At 52.7% G+C, this 21138-nt stretch overlaps 1 protein-coding gene across 2 annotated transcripts in view; it reads left to right on the forward strand.

Annotated features, from left to right (window-relative positions):
* Positions 1-21138, forward strand: part of nr1h3 (nuclear receptor subfamily 1, group H, member 3) — a 301887-nt gene that overhangs the window by 204167 nt on the left and 76582 nt on the right. For both annotated transcript variants that reach the window (XM_086007467.1, XM_086007466.1), the window contains one exon: positions 14390-14595. In XM_086007467.1, the coding sequence (XP_085863593.1) occupies positions 14390-14595 (206 nt within the window). The remainder of the gene's footprint in view (positions 1-14389; positions 14596-21138) is intronic.

Genomic DNA, 21138 nt, shown 5'->3' on the forward strand with positions numbered 1-21138 from the left:
CCCTGAGAGAGAGGGGACTGAGAGACACCAGCCAGTGTACAGATATCTCCCTGAGAGAGAGAGTGACTGAGAGACACCAGTCAGTGTACAGATATCTCCCTGAGAGAGAGGGACTGAGAGACATCAGACAGTGTACAGATATCTGCCCGAGGGCGAGGGACTGAGAGACACCAGCCAGTGTACAGATATCTCCCTGAGAGAGAGAGTGACTGAGAGACACCAGTCAGTGTACAGATATCTCCCTGAGAGAGAGGGACTGAGAGACATCAGACAGTGTACAGATATCTCCCCAAGGGAGAGGGCTGAGAGACACCAGTCAGCGTACAGATATCTCCCTGAGGGAGCAGGGACTGAGAGACACCAGTCAGTGTACAGATATCTCCCTGAGGGAGAGGGACTGAGAGACACCAGCCAGTGTATATATATCTCCCTGAGGGAGAGAGACTGAGAGACACCAGTCAGTGTACAGATATCTCCCTGAGGGAGAGAGACTGAGAGACACCAGTCAGTGTACAGATATCTCCCCAAGGGAGAGGGGACTGAGAGACACCAGTCAGTGTACAGATATCTCCCTGAGAGAGAGGGACTGAGAGACACCAGTCAGTGTACAGATATCTCCATGAGAGAGAGGGACTGAGAGAGAGGGACTGAGAGACACCAGTCAGTGTACAGATATCTCCCTGAGAGAGAGGGACTGAGAGACACCAGTCAGTGTACAGATATCTCCCTGAGAGAGAGGGGACTGAGAGACACCAGTCAGTGTACAGATATCTCCCTGAGAGAGAGGGGACTGAGAGACACCAGCCAGTGTACAGATATCTCCCTGAGAGAGAGAGTGACTGAGAGACACCAGTCACTGTACAGATAATTCCCTGAGAGAGAGGGACTGAGAGACATCAGACAGTGTACAGATATCTGCCCGAGGGCGAGGGACTGAGAGACACCAGTCAGTGTACAGATATCTCCCCAAGGGAGAGGGACTGAGAGACACCAGTCAGTGTACAGATATCTCCCTGAGGGAGCAGGGACTGAGAGACACCAGTCAGTGTACAGATATCTCCCTGAGGGAGAGGGACTGAGAGACACCAGCCAGTGTATATATATTGATGTGCCTCAATAATTCCGAGACTCGATGTTAGCGAAAACAAAACAAGGCTTTTATTAACTTAGAAAGTAACACCTAAGAGAGAGTGGTATCTTCCTTCTGGAGACTGAGGCCAGACTGAGCTAGCTTACAAAAGGGGCCAGGTATGGGCGGAGCCCTACACACAGCACATTCCAGCACATTCCAATAAACAATACAATGAGGACTGGGGGAAGGGAAATGACACTGAAACCGACCACAGTCACAGGCAGTGATGAATGGAATATTTCATCACATTCACCCCTTCTATAGATTTAGCCTGTTCGGGGGTTTGATAGTCCTCTGCGACCGACGTGGCTGTTGTGGTGCCGCGGGTGTCGGCTGGGTGTCCCCGGTAGCCTCCTGGGTCTCTGCCGGGGGTGCCGCCAGGGTTGTTGAAGGGGTAGTTGGTGGGGGTGCCGTTGGTCGCTGTTCTTCCGGGGGTGATGAAAGAGTAGTGGGTGGGTAAGAGTTGCTGTGATCGTTGCTGCTGCTATTGCCGTGGTTGTTGTCGATGCTGGCTGGGGCGACGTCTTTTATGGACACGGTGTCCTCCCGTCGGCGTGCCGGACATATGCGTATTGGTGGTTGGCGTGGAGTAGGTGTACTGGCTCCACGAGAGGGTCCGTCTTGTGGCCCCTCACATGCCTTCGCACGAGTACCGGACCTGGGGTGGAGAGCCATGACGGCATGGATACGCCTGAGGTGGATTTCCGGGGAAAGACAAACATTCGTTCATGAGGCGTGGCATTAGTGGCCGTACACAATAGCGACCGTATCGAATGGAGCACATCCGAGAGGACTTCCTGCCTGCGGGAGATAGGGAGGCCCTTGGTCCTTAGAGCTAGAGTGACTGCTTTCCATACTGTCCCGTTCTCTCGCTCCACTTGGCCGTTACCCCGGGGGTTGTAGCTGGTGGTACGGCTCGTGGCGATCCCCTTGGACAGCATGTACTGGCGTAGCTCTTCACTCATGAAGGACGCCCCCCTATCCGTATGGATGTAGCTCGGCATACCGAACAGGCAGAACAGGCTGTTGAGGCATTTAATGACCGTGGCGCTGGTCATGTCCGGGCAGGGGAAGGCGAATGGGAACCGGGAGTATTCGTCCACAATGTGCAGGAAGTAAACATTGCGGTCGACGGACGGGAGGGGGCCCTTGAAATCTAAGCTGAGCCGCTCAAAGGGCCGTGTAGCTTTGATTAAGTGGGCTCTATCTGGGCGGTAGAACCGAGGCTTGCACTCAGCGCAAGTGCGGCAGTTCCTGGTCAGAGACCGAACTTCCTCAATCGAGTAGGGTAAGTTACGGGACTTTATGAAGTGGAACAGCCGCGTGACCCCTGGGTGGCAGAGGTCGTTGTGGAGGGTCTGCAGCCGATCCCCGGTGGCGCTGGCACACATCCCTTGTGAGAGGGCGTCAGGGGATTCGTTAAGGGCCCCTGGCCAGTAAATGATGTCGTACTCGAAGGTGGAGAGCTCGATCCGCCACCTAAGAATCTTATCATTTTTAATCTTCCCCCTCTGTTTATTATTGAACATAAACGCTACCGACCGCTGGTCGGTAAGTAGGGTGAAGCGTTTGCCGGCTAGGTAGTGGCGCCAGTGGTGCACTGCCTCCATGATGGCTTGGGCCTCCTTTTCCACGGAGGAGTGTCTGATCTCGGGCCCTTGGAGGGTCCTCGAGAAGAAAGCTACGGGCCGCCCCGCCTGGTTGAGGGTGGCCGCCAAGGCGAAGTCAGACGCATCACTTTCCACTTGAAATGGAGTGTTCTCGTCCACTGCCTGTAGCGTGGCCCGCTCAATATCCTGCTTAATGCTTTTGAAGGCGGCGTGGGCCTCAGCAGAGAGCGGAAAAGTGGATGCTTTCAAGAGGGGGCGGGCTTTGTCGGAGTAGTTGGGGACCCATTGGGAATAATAAGAAAATAACCCCAGGCACCTTTTCAGGGCTTTGGGAGTGTTGGGCAGGGGCAGCTCCCATAGGGGGCGCAATCGGTCGGGGTCTGGTCCGATTTCCCCATTCTCCACCACGCTGCCTAGTATGCAGAGGCGCGTGGTGTTGTAAACGCACTTGTCCTCGTTGTAGGTGAGGTTGAGTTTTTGTGCGGTTTCCAGGAACCTCTCGAGGTTCGAGTCGTGATCCTGCTGATTGTGGCCGCAGATGGTGACGTTGTCGAGGTAGGCGAAGGTTGCCTGCAAGTGGTGGTCATCGACCATGCGGTCCATCTCCCTCTGAAAGACCGAGACCCCATTCGTCACCCCAAAGGGGACTCTGAGGAATTGGTAGAGGCGTCCGTTCGCCTCGAAGGTGGTGTACGGGCGGTCCTCTGGTCTGATAGGGAGCTGGTGGTACGCTGACTTGAGGTCGATGGTGGAGAACACCCGGTATTGGGCGATTTGGTTCACCATTTCTGATATGCGGGGTAGCGGGTAGGCGTCTAGTTGGGTGTACCTGTTGATCGTTTGACTATAGTCGATCACCATCCGTTTCTTCTCGCTACCCCTTACCACTACCACTTGGGCGCGCCACGGGCTGTTGCTGCGTTCAATAATGCGCTCTTTCAGGAGCCTGTCTACCTCGGTCGCGATAAACCGCCTGTCCTCCCAGCTGTACCTCCTGCTTTTGGTCGCTATTGGCCGGCAGTTAGGGGTAAGGTTCGCGAATAGCGAAGGCGGCTTTACCTTCAGGGTAGCCAGACCGCACACTGTGAGGGGCGGCTGGGACCCACCGTACTTGAGCGTGATGCTTTGGTGGTTGCACTGGAAATCCAGGCCCAAGATCACGCTCGCACATAGGTTCTTCATGATTAGTACTTTAAAATTATCGTATACAGTCCCGTTAACGCCCAATTGTACCGTGCAGTAACCCAGAATGGTCGATGTCTGGGTTTTATCAGCCATAGAGATGGTACCCTGAGCAGGGACCACCTTTAGGGAGAGTTGTTGTGCCAGTTCAGGGTGGATAAAACTCTCCGTGCTTCCACTGTCAATTAAACATTTAACCCGGCACCCGTTTACCTCGATGTCCACCATTGATTTGGATAGCGGGTGCGGCCTGGTCTGGTCCACTGTGACCGATGCCACTGTAGGGCCCTGATCGATACAAGATGGCGTCCACGCTGTCTGCTCATAAGATGGCGGAGCCCACGAGGTCGGGCAAGATGGCGTCCAAGATGGCCGCTCCCACGGCGCACACGCGGCGGTGGCGGGTTTTCCGGCGGTTGGTTTTCCGGCGGGGTCCCCTCTGCACACCTTCCCGAAGTGTCCCTTCTTACCGCACTTAAAGCAGGTGGTGCCTTTCGCCGGGCACAGGTTTCTGGTGTGTTTTGGCTGCCCGCAGAAGTAGCAGTTGGGTCCCTGACGCGTCGCGGCTGTCGTAGGGCGTCTGGGGGGAGAGCGGGGCCCCGCCGGTGTCGGGCTGCCGGGCGGGGAAGATGCCTTCCAAGATGGCGGCGCCCTTGGTGCACACGTGGCGGCGTGGGCGGCGCGGGCCGAAGAGTAGGCGTCCGAGTTTCTCTGGGCCACATCCAGGGATCGCGCGGTGTCCGCAGCCTGTTTCAGGTCCAACCCCGTTTTTTCCAGCAGTCTTTGCCGGATGTAAGTGGAGCTGAGGCCTGTGATAAAGGCATCGCGAACAAGTTCGTCAGTGTACACTGCAGCTTTTACATCTCGGCACTTGCAGTCTTTGCCAAGCATTTTCAGGGTGCTTAGGAACTCCTCCACCGATTCCCCAGGTCGCTGTGCGTGAGTAGCGAGCAGATGCCTAGCATACACCTCATTCGTAGGCTGCTGGTAATGCGCCTTTAAGATGTCGCAGGCGGCCAGGTACGTATCGACGTCTTGGATGAGGGGGTAAGCCCGGTGGCTTACCCAATTCCGCAGAATTCCGAGTCTCATCCTCGCAGCGTCCGTAGCGTCTTTGACGGCTGCAGAATTGTCCAGGAAGAATTCCATACACTCAAACCAGTGTCCGAAGCGTGCTGATGCGTCTGGAGCATGTTGATCCAAATCCAAACGTTCGGGTTTCAGGAGTTGATCCATAGTGTTGAAAAATAAGTTAATAAAATTGATGTGCCTCAATAATTCCGAGACTCGATGTTAGCGAAACAAAACAAGGCTTTTATCAACTTAGAAAGTAACACCTAAGAGAGAGAGGTATCTTCCTTCTGGAGACTGAGGCCAGACTGAGCTAGCTTACAAAAGGGGCCAGGTATTGGCGGAGCCCTACACACAGCACATTCCAGCACATTCCAATAAACAATACAATGAGGACTGGGGGAAGGGAAATGACACTGAAACTGACCACAGTCACAGGCAGTGATGATATGTGTCGGTGCAGGCTCGATGGGCCAAAATGGCCTCTAACTGCACTGTGGGGTTTCTGTGATTCTGTGATATATCTCCCTGAGGGAGAGAGACTGAGAGACACCAGTCAGTGTACAGATATCTCCCTGAGGGAGAGAGACTGAGAGACACCAGTCAGTGTACAGATATCTCCCTGAGGGAGAGGGGACTGAGAGGCACCAGTCAGTGTACAGATATCTCCCTGAGAGAGAGGGACTGAGAGACACCAGTCAGTGTACAGATATCTCCATGAGAGAGAGGGACTGAGAGAGAGGGTCTGAGAGACACCAGTCAGTGTACAGATTTCTCCCTGTGAGAGAGGGACTGAGAGACACCAGTCAGTGTATAGATATCTCCTTGAGAGAGAGGGACTGAGAGACGCCAGTCAGTGTTCAGATATCTGCCCGAGGGCGAGGGACTGAGAGACACCAGTCAGTGTACAGATATCTCCTTGAGAGAGAGGGACTGAGAGACACCAGTCAGTGTACAGATATCTCCCTGAGGGAGCAGGGACTGAGAGACACCAGTCAGTGTACAGATATCTCCCTGAGGGAGAGGGACTGAGAGACACCAGCCAGTGTATATATATCTCCCTGAGGGAGAGGGGACTGAGAGACACCAGTCAGTGTACAGATATCTCCCTGAGAGAGGGGACTGAGGGACACCAGTCAGTGTACAGATATCTCCTTGAGAGAGAGGGACTGAGAGACGCCAGTCAGTGTACAGATATCACCCCAAGGGAGATGGACTGAGAGACACCAGTCAGTGTACAGATATCTCCCTGAGAGAGAGGGACTGAGAGACACCAGTCAGTGTACAGATATCTCCCTGACAGAGAGGCACTGAGAGACATCAGACAGTGTACAGATATCTCCCCGAGGGAGAGGGACTGAGAGACACCAGTCAGTGTACAGATATCCCCGAGGGAGAGGGACTGAGAGACACCAGTCAGTGTTCAGATATCTCCCCGAGGGCGAGGGACTGAGAGACACCAGTCAGTGTACAGATATCTCCCCAAGGGAGAGGGCTTGAGAGACACCAGTCAGTGTACAGATATCTGCCCGAGGGAGATGGACTGAGAGACATGAGTCAGTGTACAGATATCTCCCCAAGGGAGAGGGCCTGAGAGACACTAGTCAGTGTACAGATATCTCCCTGAGGGAGAGGGACTGAGAGACACCAGTCAGTGTACAGATATCTCCCCAAGGGAGAGGGCTTGAGAGACACCAGTCAGTGTACAGACACCAATCAGTGTACAGATATATCCCTGACAGAGAGGGACTGAGAGACGCCAGTCAGTGTACAGATACCTCCCCAAGGGAGAGGGCCTGAGAGACACCAGTCAGTGTACAGACACCAATCAGTGTACAGGTATCTCCCTGACAGAGAGGGGCTGAGAGACACCAGTCAGTGTACAGATATCTCCCTGAGGGAGAGGGACTGACAGACACCAGTCAGTGTACAGATATCTCCCCGAGAGAGAGGGACTGAGAGACATCAGACAGTGTACAGATATCTCCCTGAGGGAGAGTGACTGAGAGACACCAGTCAGTGTACAGATATCTCCTTGAGAGGGAGGGACTGAGAGACACCAGTCAGTGTACAGATATCGCCCTGAGAGAGAGGGACTGAGAGACACCAGTCAGTGTACAGATATCTCCCTGAGAGAGAGGGACTGAGAGACACCAGTCAGTGTACAGATATCTCCCTGAGGGAGTGGGACTGAGAGACTCCAGTCAGTGTACAGATATCTCCCTGAGGGAGTGGGACTGAGAGACGCCAGTCAGTGTACAGATATCTCCTTGAGAGAGAGGGACTGAGAGACACCAGTCAGTGTACAGATATCTCCCTGAGGGAGAGGGACTGAGAGACACCAGTCAGTGTACAGATATCTCCTTGAGAGAGAGGGACTGAGAGACACCAGTCAGTGTACAGATATCTCCCTGAGAGAGAGGGACTGAGAGACACCAGTCAGTGTACAGATATCTCCCTGAGAGAGAGGGAGTGAGAGACACCAGTCAGTTTACAGATATCTCCTTGAGCGAGAGGGACTGAGAGACACCAGTCAGTGTACAGATATCTCCCTGAGGGAGTGGGACTGAGAGACACCAGTCAGTGTACAGATATCCCCCTGAGAGAGAAGGACTGAGAGACACCAGTCAGTGTACAGTTATCTCCCTGAGGGAGTGGGACTGAGAGACACCAGTCAGTGTACAGATATCCCCCTGAGAGAGAAGGACTGAGAGACACCAGTCAGTGTACAGATCTCCCTGAGGGAGAGGGACTGAGAGACTCCAGTCAGTGTACAGAAATCTCCCTGAGGGAGAGGGACTGAGAGACACCAGTCAGTGTACAGAAATCCCGCTGAGGGAGAGGGACTGAGCGACACCGGTCGGTGGACAGAGATCTCCCTGAGGGAGAGGGCCTGAGAGACACCAGTCAGTGAACAGATATCTCCTTGAGAGAGAGGGACTGAGAGACACCTGTTCGTGTACAGATATCTCCCTGAGAGATGTTATATCTGTGTATCTTAATGTCGTGTCCTTCAATAATCAGACAACAGACTGCAGGGAACGATTCAACAGGTGTTTACTGAATGAGGGTTACTCTAGAACTAACTGTGTCAGATCACTACTCAGAGTTTATATACAGGTGTGTTCACTGCCGGTACTACAGTATACAGGAGCTGTAAAAAGTATTTCTCTCCCTTAAGGTATATATACATTACATACATTACAATTCCCCCCCTTTTAGATTAACAGTACCATAATACTCATTTAACAATTAACATTTTTAATATACAATGTTATATGAAAATAGTCCATTCATATATTCAGTCTCTGGGGAGGCTTCCTGATTCTTTCTGGATAACGCCTTTCCCGAGTGTCTTGCTCTTGGTGCGGAGGCGATTCTAGCACCCTGTCGTCAGTTGATTCATCAGCTTCCAATGGTATTGTTTCTGAGGTAGATGCGACCTGTACGTCGGGTTCCTCACCAGGTACGTATGGCCGAGACATGGGGTTGACTCGTTCCTGTGGCTCTAGGATCTGGTCAGCATGGCGTCTCACAATGTTCTCCCCAACATCCACTGTGTACATTAGTGGCCCCTGCCGTGTGCATATCGTTCCTGGTTGCCATTTCTCTGTTCGGTAGTCACGGGCCAAGACTGGTTGCCCTACATTGAAGCTCCTTGTCGGCTTCTCATTGATGTGCTGGAATTGCTTACTCTCAACATCTCTTCGTACATTTGGTCTGAGCAAATCTAGACGAGATCTCAACCTTGGGTTAAAGAACATCATGGCTGGGGCCTGGTTGGTGACTGCATGTGTCGCATTTCTGTAGGCTAACGGAAATTGTCCACCTTATGCTGCAGTGGAATGTCATCATCGCACATGGCCTTTACTGCTTTTTTAAAGGTTTGTACGAACCTCTCAGCCAATCCATTTGTGGCTGGATGATACGGGGCGGATGTGTAATGCCTTACTCCATTCCTTTTCATAAATCTTCGAAACTCTTCAGACACAAACTGTGGTCCATTATCAGAGCAAATCTGCTCTGGCAAGCTGTTCCTGGCAAAAATGGTCCGTAGGACTGCAATAGTTTTCTCCGTGGTGGTGGAGGACATTTTGATCACCTCAGGCCATTTCGAGTGCTTATCCACGGCTATTAAAAACATTGAGTCCATGAATGGACCAGCAAAATCAATATGCACCCGTTGCCATGGAGATGAGGGCCACTCCCATGGATGTAGAGGGGCATGTGGTGGTGCATTTTGGACCTTCTGGCATCCTGAGCAGCTCTTTGTCAGGTCCTCGATTTGCTGATCGATCCCCGGCCACCACACATAAGCCCTAGCAAGGCTTTTCATTTTCACCCCTCCCAGATGACCTTCGTGAAGCTCATTGAGCACTCTCTCCCTTAACTTGGGTGGAATTACCACTCAGGATCCACACATCAAGGTCCCCTGGCATACTGACAGCTGTTCTCTTCTGGATGAGAATGCTGGCAACAGTGAGTCGCCATGTGCTGGCCATCCCTTCACCGTCAAATCATATACCCGAGACAGTGTCGGGTCATTTTGGGTCTCCTTCTCTACACCAGCGTTAGTTACTGGCAAGCATTCAATTATAGTCGAATGAAATATTTCGACAGGATCCATTGCTGGTGCTTCCTCCACAGTAGGCAGTGGCAGGCGTGATAGCCCATCAGCGTTTCCATGCTGTTTCGTGCCTTTATACTCGATTTCATATTGGTGCGCCCCTAGAAAAAGGGACCATCTTTGTAGCCGTTGCGCAGTCATCACCGGAACGCCCTTCTTTGGATTAAAGATGGAGACAAGTGGTTGGTGGTCAGTCAGCAAGGTGAACTTCTGCCCGTGCAGATTGTGATTGAACTTTTTCACTCCCCACACTAGGCTGAGGGCCTCCCTGTCAATCTGGGTGTAGTTATGCTCGGCTGAGGTTAGTGACCGAGACGCAAAGGCTACTGGCCTCTTCGAGCCGTCCGGGAATTTGTGCGACAGCACCATTCCAATGCCATAGGGTGATGCATCACACGCCAACCGAATTGGTAGTGCTGGGTTGAAATGAGCCAACACCTCTTTTGACGTGATCAATGCTTTGCTCTTCTGGAAAGCTCATTTACATTCGTCACTCCACTTCCATGGTACCCCCGTTTGCAGTAGGGTGTTCAGTGGGTATAGTACGGTAGACAAATTCGGCAAGAACTTATGGTAGTAGTTCACCAGCCCGAGGAACGACCTCAGTTGTGACACATTTTCCGGTGCTGGAGCCTTGACTACTGCCTCAATCTTTTCAGGGGACTTATGTAACCCCTCTTTATCAATAACGTGGCCACAATACGAGATCTGCTTCTGGAAAAACTCGCATTTGTGGCGATTAGCTCGGAGCCCATATTCCTTCAATCTAGTGAGCACCTGCTCCAGGTTGGCGAGGTGATCACTGTCATTTTCGCCCGTGACCAGGATGTCGGCCAAATAACACTGGGTCCCTGGAATCCCTTGTAGGACTTGTTCCATTGCTCTTTGCCAAATAGCCGAAGCTGATGCTACCCTGAACACCAGCCGGTTGTATTGGTAGAGACCCTTATGAGTGTTGATTGTGAGGTACTGTTTCGAGGCTTCTTCTACCTCCATTTGCAGGTACGCCTGGGCCAGATCAATCTTAGTGAAGCATTTCCCTCCAGATAGCGAGGCGAAAATATCTTCAATCCGCGGAAGCGGATATTGTACAGTGTGAAGGACTGGGTTCACTGTCACCTTAAAGTCCCCACAGATGCGAACCTTCTTTGGTTCCCCAGGCGTATTACTCAACGACCTCTTCATTACAGGAATGATGGGTGTAGCCCACTCACTCCAGTCCACTTTGGACAGTACTCCTGAACGTTCCAAACCTTCCAGCTCTGCTTCGACGGCTGGGCGGATCGCATAACGTACCGGTCTGGCCTTAAAAAACTTTGGGCTTGCATTTTCCTCTATTTTGATCATGGCTGTTATGTCTTTTAGTGTTCCAAGTCCCTGCTGGAACACTTCTTGTGCGTCAGTTAGCATTTTTGACAGTCGTCCAGGTGTGACGTCGTCATCCTTTTTGGCATCTACAGTCAGTGCTTGTATGGAATGCCAATCTAGCTGTATCTTCCGGATCCATTCACGTCCTAGTAGTGGTGGTCCTCCATCTGGCAATACATATAGGTCCATTTTTGGTGTTTCCTTGCCGTTATATATAACGTTCACCCTTATTTTTCCTTTGGGGTAGACTTTTTGCCCCGTGTACATCTTCAAGACAATCTTTGTATCTCTCAAGGGTATATGTGAGAATTGCCGCTTGTAGTCCCTTCGGTTTATGACTGTTAGGGCTGATCCTGTGTCCAATTCCATTTTCACTTGGACTCCTGCTATCTTGAGCATGACCCAGATAGTTTGGTGATCCTCCGTTTTGATCACATTATGTAGTTTCAGACAACCCAGCTCCTTGCTTCCGGAGTCTGTATCACTCTTCTGTTCATCTGAACTACTCTCTGTCACCTTATGTACCTTCTTGTACTTCTCCTGTGGAGATTTCTTGCTGCTGGTTTTCTTTCCCGACCTGCAGACTCTTGCTATGTGTCCTACTTTTCCACACTGTCTGCACACTTTGTCCTTGAACCAGCAATCATTATGGTCATGTGTTGTTCTGCCGCAGCGATAGCACTTCACTGTTCCGTATGACATTTCATTTGTGCCATATTCTTGCGGTCTCCGTTGTATCTCTGCAGCGCCCCGTGCTGCTGCTTTGTGTGATACGCTGGGAAAGCCTTGCCCAGCGTAAGATCCTTTTCTGATAGAAGCCGTTTCTGGGTTCCTTCACTTTGAAGCCCACACACAAACTTGTCCCTTAAAGTATCTGCTCGTCCCGTTCCAAACTGGCAGTGTTTCGATAGCTTGCGCAGTTCCGTTAAATACTCAGCATTACTTTCATCTTTATGCTGGTTCCTTTTGTGAAACTTAAATCTTTCTGCTATCAGCAGCGGTGTGGGGTTTAAGTGGTCCTGTAGGATTGACACTATGTTTTCAAAATCCTTTTCTACTGGCTCCTCTGGGGTTACTAGGTTTCGTAGTAAGCCATACGTTTTTGCACCCATTGAATTCAACAATACCAGCGCTTTCTTGTCATCTGGCACTTCATTTGCCTTGCAGTATACGTCTATGCGTTCGACATATGTCGTCCAATCTTCGACTTAATTGTCGAACACTGTGATGCTGCCACTCTTCGGCCTTTTTGGGTGTGGTTAGACTGGCTTAAAATGGCATCTCCCGCGCTTTCCTTTCTTCCCCGCTGCGGCTTAAAATGGCGTCTCCTGCGCTGCTGCCAACGCCGCTCTCGGCGGTCCTCGTGGCAAATGGCGACGCCCTGTGGGTTTTGCGCGCTGCTCCTGCGCTGCTCAAATCTCTGCTGGATGACTGGGCGGTTGCCCGTGGTCGATGACCATGCTTCTGGACTCGACCTTCTTCCACTGTTCTCCAGGAGCTAATCCCTGGGAGGTGATGCAGAGTTGCAGGTAGGTTTGAATCTGCCTTGTTGCCAATGTTATATCCGTGTATCTTATTGTTGTGTCCTTCAATAATCAGACAACAGACTGCAGGGAACGATTCAACAGGTGTTTACTGAATGAGGGTTACTCTAGAACTAACTCGGCAGATCACTGCTCAGGGTTTATATACAGGTGTGGTCACTGCCGGTACTACAGTATACAGGAGCTTTAAAAAGTAGTTCTCTCCCTTAAGGTATATATACATTGCATACATTACAAGAGAGAAGGACTGAGAGACACCAGTCAGTGTACAGATATCTCCCTGAGAGAGGGACTGACAGACACCAGTCAGTGAACAGATACCTCTCTGAGAGAGAGGGACTGAGAGACACCAGTCAGTGTACAGATATCTCCCTGAGAGAGGGACTGAGAGACACCAGTCAGTGAACAGATATCTCCCTGAGAGAGAGGGACTGAGAGACACCAGTCAGTGTACAGATATCTCCCTGAGAGAGAGGGACTGAGAGACACCAGTCAGTGTACTGATATCTCCCTGAGAGAGAGGGACTGAGAGACGCCAGTCAGTGTACAGATATCTCCCTGAGAGAGAGGGGACTGAGAGACACCAGTCAGTGTACAGATATCTCCCTGGGAGAGAGGGACTGAGAGTCACCTGTCCGTGTACAGATATCTCCCTGAGAGAGAGGGGACTGAGAGACACCAGTCAGTGTACAGATATCTCCCTGAGAGAGAGGGACTGAGAGACACCAGTCAGTGTACAGATATCTCCCTGGGAAAGAGGGACTGAAGACACCAGTCAGTGTACAGATATCACCCTGAGAGAGAGGGACTGAGATACACCAGTCAGTGTACAGATATCTCCCTGAGAGAGAGGGAGTCAGAGACACCAGTCAGTATACAGATATCTCCCTGAGAGAGGGGACTGAAGACACCAGTCAGTGTACAGATATCACCCTGAGAGTGAGGGACTGAGAGACACCAGTCAGTGTACAGATATCACCCTGAGAGAGAGGGACTCAGAGACACCAGTCAGTATACAGATATCTCCCTGAGAGAGGGGACTGAGAGATACCAGTCAGTGTACAGATATCTCCCTGAGGGAGAGGGACTGAGAGACACCAGTCAGTGTCCAGATACCCCCCTGAGAGAGAGGGCCTGAGAGACACCTGTCCGTGTACAGATATCTCCCTGAGAGAGAGGGGACTGAGAGACACCAGTCAGTATACAGATATCTCCCTGAGAGAGGGGACTGAAGACACCAGTCAGTGTACAGATATCACCCTGAGAGCGAGGGACTGAGAGACACCAGTCAGTGTACAGATATCACCCTGAGAGAGAGGGACTCAGAGACACCAGTCAGTATACAGATATCTCCCTGAGAGAGAGGGACTGAGAGATACCAGTCAGTGTACAGATATCTCCCTGAGAGAGAGGGGACTGAGAGACACCAGTCAGTGTCCAGATACCCCCCTGAGAGAGAGGGCCTGAGAGACACCTGTCCGTGTACAGATATCTCCCTGAGAGAGAGGGGACTGAGAGACACCAGTCAGTGTACAGATATCTCCCTGAGAGAGAGGGACTGAGAGACACCAGTCAGTGTACAGATATCCCCCTGAGAGAGAGGGACTGAGAGAAACCAGTCAGTGTACAGATATCTCCCTGAGAGAGGTGACTGAGAGACACCAGTCAGTGTACAGATATCTCCCTGACAGAGAGGGTCTGAGAGACACTAGTCCGTGTGCAGATATCTCCCTGACAGAGATGGCCTGAGAGACATCAATCCGTGTACATTGGCACGTGACTCTGTGCTGAGATTAATGCATGACTGTATGTACTGTGCCGTGAGCCTGCGCTGAGTTTAATGAATGTGTTACAGGTGTCCTGTCAGAGGAACAGATCCGACTAAAGAAGATGAAGAAGCTGGAGGAAGAGGTGACGAAGACAGTGATGCTGACCTCAAGCCCCCTGTCCAGCTGGGACATTCCGAGACTCAAGGTGGCGCAGGTTGAGATGATCAGAAAACTGGTCGCTGCTCAGCAACAGTGTAACAAGCGTTCATTCAGTGACCGATTGAAAGTGACGGTAAGTGTTGGGGGAGCCGATCGCTGAACTGAACCCAGCAAAGGCATTCAGGCATACAACGTCACTGGCTCACAGTACTGGATAGACACATTGTCCAAAATTCAATGGACATACTTCACTGGTCAGCGTCAGCCTTGGCTCATTTGTAGCATATTCGCCTCCGAGGTAAAAAGTCATGGGTTTAAGGCCCACTCCAGAAACTTGTGAAGATGATCCAGGCTGATACTCCCAGTGCAGTCCTGAAGGAGAGATGCACTGTCGGAGGGGCAGTACTGAGGGAGCGCTGCACTGTCGGAGGGGCAGTACTGAGGGAGTGCTGCACTGTCGGAGGGGCAGTACTGAGGGAGCGCTGCACTGTCGGAGGGACAGTACTGAGGGAGCGCTGCACTGTCGGAGGGGCAGTACTGAGGGAGCGCTGCACTGTCAGAGGGACAGTACTGAGGGAGCGCTGCACTGTCGGAGGGACAGTACTGAGGGAGCGCTGCACTGTCGGAGGGGCAGTACTGAGGGAGCTCTGCACTGTCGGAGGGGCAGTACTGAGGGAGCTCTGCACTGTCGGAGGGACAGTACTGAGGGAGGGCTGCACTGTCGGAGGGGCAGTACTGAGGGAGCGCTGCACTGTCGGAGGGACAGTACTGAGGGAGGGCTGCACTGTCGGAGGGGCAGTACTGAGGGAGCGCTGCACTGTCGGAGGGGCAGTACTGAGGGAGTGCTGCACTGTCGGAGGGGCAGTACTGAGGGAGCTCTGCACTGTCGGAGGGACAGTACTGAGGGAGCGCTGCACTGTCGGAGGGGCAGTACTGAGGGAGCGCTGCACTGTCGGAGGGACAGTACTGAGGGAGCGCTGCACTGTCGGAGGGGCAGTACTGAGGGAGCGCTGCACTGTCGGAGGGGCAGTACTGAGGGAGCTCTGCACTGTCGGAGGGGCAATACTGAGGGAGTGCTGCCCTGTCGGAGGGACAGTACTGAGGGAGTGCCGCACTGTCGGAGGGGCAGGACTGACGGATCTCTGCACTGTCGGAGGGGCAGTACTGAGGGAGCGCTGCACTGTCGAGTGGCGGGACTGAGGGAGCGCTGCACTGTCGGAGGGGCAGTACTGAGGCAGTGCTGCACTGTCGGAGGGGCAGTACTGAGGGAGCGCTGCACTGTCGGAGGGGCAGTACTGAGGGAGTGCTGCCCTGTCGGAGGGACAGTACTGAGGGATCTCTGCACTGTCGGAGGGGCAGTAGTGAGGGAGCGCTGCACTGTCGGAGGGGCAGTACTGTGGGAGTGCTGCCTTGTCGGAGGGACAGTACTGAGGGAGCGCCGCACTGTCGGAGGGGCAGTACTGAGGGAGCGCTGCACTGTCGGAGGGGCAGTACTGAGGGAGCTCTGCACTGTCGGAGGGGCAGTACTGAGGGAGCGCTGCACTGTCGGAGGGGCAGTACTGAGGGAGCGTTGCACTGTCGGAGGGGCAGTACTGAGGGAGTGCTGCCCTGTCGGAGGGGCAGTACTGAGGGATCTCTGCACTGTCGGAGGGGCAGAACTGAGGGAGCGCTGCACTGTCGAGTGGCGGGACTGAGGGAGCGCTGCACTGTCGGAGGGGCAGTACTGAGGCAGTGCTGCACTGTCGGAGGGGCAGTACTGAGGGAGCGCTGCACTGTCGGATGGGCAGTACTGAGGGAGCTCTGCCCTGTCGGAGGGGTAGTACTGAGGGAGTGCTGCCCTGTCGGAGGGGCAGTACTGAGGGAGCTCTGCAGTGTCGGAGGGGCAGTACTGAGGGAGCATTGCACTGTTGGAGGTGCAGTACTGAGGGAGTGCTGCCCTGTCGGAGGGGCAGTACTGAGGGAGTGCTGCACTGTGGGAGGGGCAGTACTGAGGGAGCGTTGCACTGTTGGAGGTGCAGTACTGAGGGAGTGCTGCACTGTCGGAGGGGCAGTACTGAGGGAGTGCTGCACTGTCGAGTGGCGGGACTGAGGGAGCGCTGCACTGTTGGATGGGCAGTACTGAGGGAGCGCTGCACTATTGGAGGGGCAGTACTGAGGGGGTGATGCACTGTTGGAGGGGCAGTACTGAGGGAGCGCTGCACTGTTGGAGGGGCAGTACTGAGGGAGTGCTGTACTCTCGGAGGGGCAGTACTGAGGGAGTGCTGCACTGTTGGAGGGGCAGTACTGAGGGGGTGATGCACTGTTGGAGGGGCAGTACTGAGGGAGCGCTGCACTGTCGGAGGGGCAGTACTGAGGTAGTGCTGCAATGTCGGAGGGGCAGTACTGAGGGAGTGCTGCACTGTTGGAGGGGCAGTACTGAGGGGGTGATGCACTGTTGGAGGGGCAGTACTGAGGGAGTGCTGCACTGTTGGAGGGGCAGTGCTGAGGGAGTGCTGCACTGTCGGAGAGGCAGTACTGAGGGGGTGATGCACTGTTGGAGGGGCAGTACTGAGGGAGCGCTGCACTGTCGGAGGGGCAGTACTGAGGGAGTGCTGCACTGTTGGAGGGGCAGTGCTGAGGGAGTGCGGCACTGTCGGAGAGGCAGTACTGAGGGAGTGCTGCACTGTTGGAGGTGCAGTGCTGAGGGAGTGCTGCACTGTCGGAGAGGCAGTACTGAGGGGGTGATGCACTGTTGGAGGGGCAGTACTGAGGGGGTGATGCACTGTCGGAGAGGCAGTACTGAGGGGGTGATGCACTGTTGGAGGGGCAGTACTGAGGGAGCGCTGCACTGTCGGAGGGGCAGTACTGAGGGAGTGCTGCACTGTTGGAGGGGCAGTGCTGAGGGAGTGCGGCACTGTCGGAGAGGCAGTACTGAGGGAGTGCTGCACTGTCGGAGGTGCTGTCTTTCAGATGAGATGATAAATGAGGCCCCATCTGCCCTCTTATGTGGATGTAAAAGATCCCACGGCAACTACTGGAAGAAGAGCAGTGGATTTCTCCCCGGTGTCCTGTCCTATTCATCCCTCAACCAACATTACTAAAAACAGATAATGTGGTCTTTGTCGATTGTGGGATCTTGCTGTGTGTAACTTTCCTGCACTGTTTGCCTACATTACAGGGGAGCACGGTGGCATAGTGGTTAGCACTGTTGCCTCACAGCGCCAGGGACCCGGGTTCGTATCCGGCCTCGGGTGACTGTCTGTGTGGAGTTTGCACATTCTCCCCGTGTTTGCGTGGGTTTCCTCCGGGTGCTCCGGTTTCCTCCCACAGTCCAAAGATGTGCAGGTTAGGTTGATTGGCTATGATAAAATTGACCCTTAGTGTTAGGGGGATTAAATACGTGGGGTTACGGGGATAGGGTGGGATATGTGTTCGTGTAGGGGTTACGGGGATCGGGTGGGATATGTGTCGGTGCAGGCTCGATGGGCTGAAATGGCCTCTATCTGCACTGTGGGGTTTCTGTGATTTCTGTGATTACAACACTTAGTATAAAACAATTGGGCATTGGGTTGCTTTGGTCAGGATTGCCAGGTCTAATGCAACCTAACTGGTGGCACTTAAAGGGACCACTAGAAGCTGCTCCCAAAAGGGTAATTGAAAAAATATACTGCTGCTCGGCCGCCTCGCCCCTTTGCCCCCCTCTTCCGGGATTCACCCAGGACCCTCGACTAGTAGCCCAGCCAGCCGAATTCGCTGCCCCGCCTTGACTCGCAATCTACCCCCTGGGCTGGGAATGGTGCCGTATTATCTCGGTGAGGCCGGACCAGTTCGCCTTGTTAGTCCCTGGTGTGGGAGAGCGGTGATTTGGGATCAGTCCCTGGTGTGGGAGTGCGGTGATTTGGGATCAGTCCCTGGTGTGGGAGTGCGGTGATTTGGGATCAGTCCCTGGTGTGGGAGAGCGGTGATTTGGGATCAGTCCCTGGTGTGGGAGAGCGGTGATTTGGGATCAGTCCCTGGTGTGGGAGTGCAGTGATTTGGGATCAGTCCCTGGTGTGGGAGTGCGGTGATTTGGGATCAGTCCCTGGTGTGGGAGTGCAGTGAAATAACAACAGAAAATGCTGCAAACACTCAGCAGGCCAGGCAGTATCCGTGGAGAGAGAAACAGAGTTAACGTTTCAGGTCTGGGACCCTTCATCAGAACTGGAAAAAGCTGGAGATGTAACAGATATTAAGCAGATGCAGAGACGGGGGGTGCGGGGGTGGGGGGGTTAGAAGGGGAGGAAGGAATTGAAAGAATATAGTGTACTTTTGTAAGAGGCAGGAAAGATAAAATGTTGCAAATGGGAGTGGCAAAAATCATACAGCATGAAAAATGGGGGCAGAGATTATGATCTGAAATTGTTGAACTCGATGTTGAGTCCAGAAGGATGTAAAGTGCCCAATCGAAAGATGAGGTGCTGTTCCTCGAGCTTACGTTGAGCTTCATTGGAACAATGTAATACGCCGAGGACAGAGAGATCAGAGTGGGAGTGATGCGGAGAATTAAAGTGACAAGCGACCGGAAGCTCAGGGTTACCCTTACGGACTGAATGGAGGTGTTCCACAAAGCGGTCGCTCAATCTGCGTTTGGTCTCCCCAATGTAGAGGAGACCGCATCGTGAGCAGCGAATACAGTATACTAGATTGCAAGAAGTACAAGTAAATCGCTGTTTCACCTGGAAGGGGTGTTTGGGTCCACAGAAACCACAGAAACCCCACAGTGCAGATAGAGGCCATTTCGGCCCATCGAGCCTGCACCGACACATATCCCACCCGATTCCCGTAACCCCTACACCAACACATATCCCACCCTATCCACGTAACCCCATGTATTTAATCCCCCTAACACTAAGGCTCAATTTATCATAGCCAATCAACCTAACCCGCACATCTTTGGACTGTGGGAGGAAACCGGAGCACCCGGAGAAAACCCACGCAAACACGGGGAGAATGTACAAACTCCACACAGACAGTCGCCCGAGGCCGGATTCGAACCCGGGTCCCTGGCGCTGTGAGGCAACAGTGCTAACCACTATGCTACCGTGCTGGCCCTGGACATTGGGAAGGGAGGAGGTAAAAGGGCAGGTGTTGCATCACCTGCGCTTGCACGGGAAGGTGCCAGGTGAAGGAGAAGGGCTGTTAGGGGTGATTGAGGAGTGGACCAGGGTGTCACGGAGGGAGCAGTCCCTTCGGAATGCTGAAAGGGGAGGGGAGGGGAAGATGCGTTTGGTGGTGGGATCACGTTGGAGGTGGCGGAAATGGCGGAGGATGATACGTTGAATGTGGAGGCTTGTGGGGTGAAAGGTGAGGACAAGGGGAACCCTATCGTGGTTCTGGGAGGGAGGGGAAGGGGTGAGAACAGAAGTGCGGGAAATGGAACAGACACGGTCAAGGGCCGTGTCAACCACAGTAGAGGGGAATCCTTGGTTGAGGAGAAAGGAAGACATGTCAGAAGCACTGGTATGGAAGGTGGCATCGTCAGAACAGATGCGGCGAAGCCGGAGAAACTGGGAGAATGGAATAGAGTCCTTACAGGACTGTAAAAGCTTTTATAGATATGTGAAGAGAAAAAGATTGGTGAAGTCAAGCGTAGGTCCCTTGCAGTCAGAATCAGGGGAATTTATAATGGGGAACAAAGAAATGGAAGACCAATTAAATACATACTTTGGTTCAGTCTTCACAAAGGAGGACACAAATAACCTCCCAAAGATGTCGGGGAACATAGGGTCTAATGAAAGGGAGGAACTGATAGAAATCAGTATTTGTAGGGAAATGGTGTTAGGGAAATTGATGGGGTTGAGGACCGATAAATCCCCAGGGCCTGATGGTCTACATCCCAGGGTACTTAAGTGGCCCTAGAAATAGTAGATGCATTGCTGGTCATCTTCCAAAAATCGATAGACTCTGGAACAGCACCCATGGATTGGAGGGTAGCTAAAGTTACCCCACTGTTCAAAAAGGGTGGTAGAGAGAAAACGGGGAATTACAGACCGGTAAGCCTGACATCGGTAGTGGGGAAAATGCTGGAGTCCATTATAAAAGATGTAATAGCAGAGCACTTGGAAAACAGTGACAGGATCGGACAAAGTCAACATGGATTTACAAAAGGTAAATCATGCTTGACTAATCTACTGGAATTTTTTGAGGATGTAACTGGTAAAATAGATAAGGGAGAACCAGTGGATGTGGTGTATTTGGATTTTCAAAAGGCTTTCGATAAGGTCCCGAATAAGAGATTAGCGTGTAAAATTAAGGCACATGGGATTGGGGGCAAGGTATTGACTTGGATAGAGAACTGGTTGGCAGACAGAAAACAAAGAGTTGGAATAAGCGGGTCTTTTTCCGAGTGGCAGGCAGTGACTAGTGGGGTACCGCAGGGATCGGTCCTTGGACCCCAGCTATTCACAATATATATTAATGATCTGGACGAGGGAACTAGATGTAATATCTCCAAGTTTGCAGATGACACAAAGCTGGGTGGGCGTGTGTGCTGTGAGGAGGGTGCCGAGAAACTCCAGTATGATTTGGACACATTGGGTGATTGGGCAGAAGCATGGCAGATGCAATATAATGTGGATAAATGCGAGGTTATCCACTTTGGTGTCAAAAACAGGAAGGCAGATTATTATCTGAATGTCAATAGATTGGGAGAAGGGGA

The sequence above is a fragment of the Somniosus microcephalus genome, chromosome 15 (genome assembly GCF_052327205.1).
Source record: "Somniosus microcephalus isolate GS21.2 chromosome 15, FLI_Smic_1.0, whole genome shotgun sequence".
In the NCBI taxonomy this organism is placed as follows: Eukaryota; Metazoa; Chordata; class Chondrichthyes; order Squaliformes; family Somniosidae; genus Somniosus; species Somniosus microcephalus.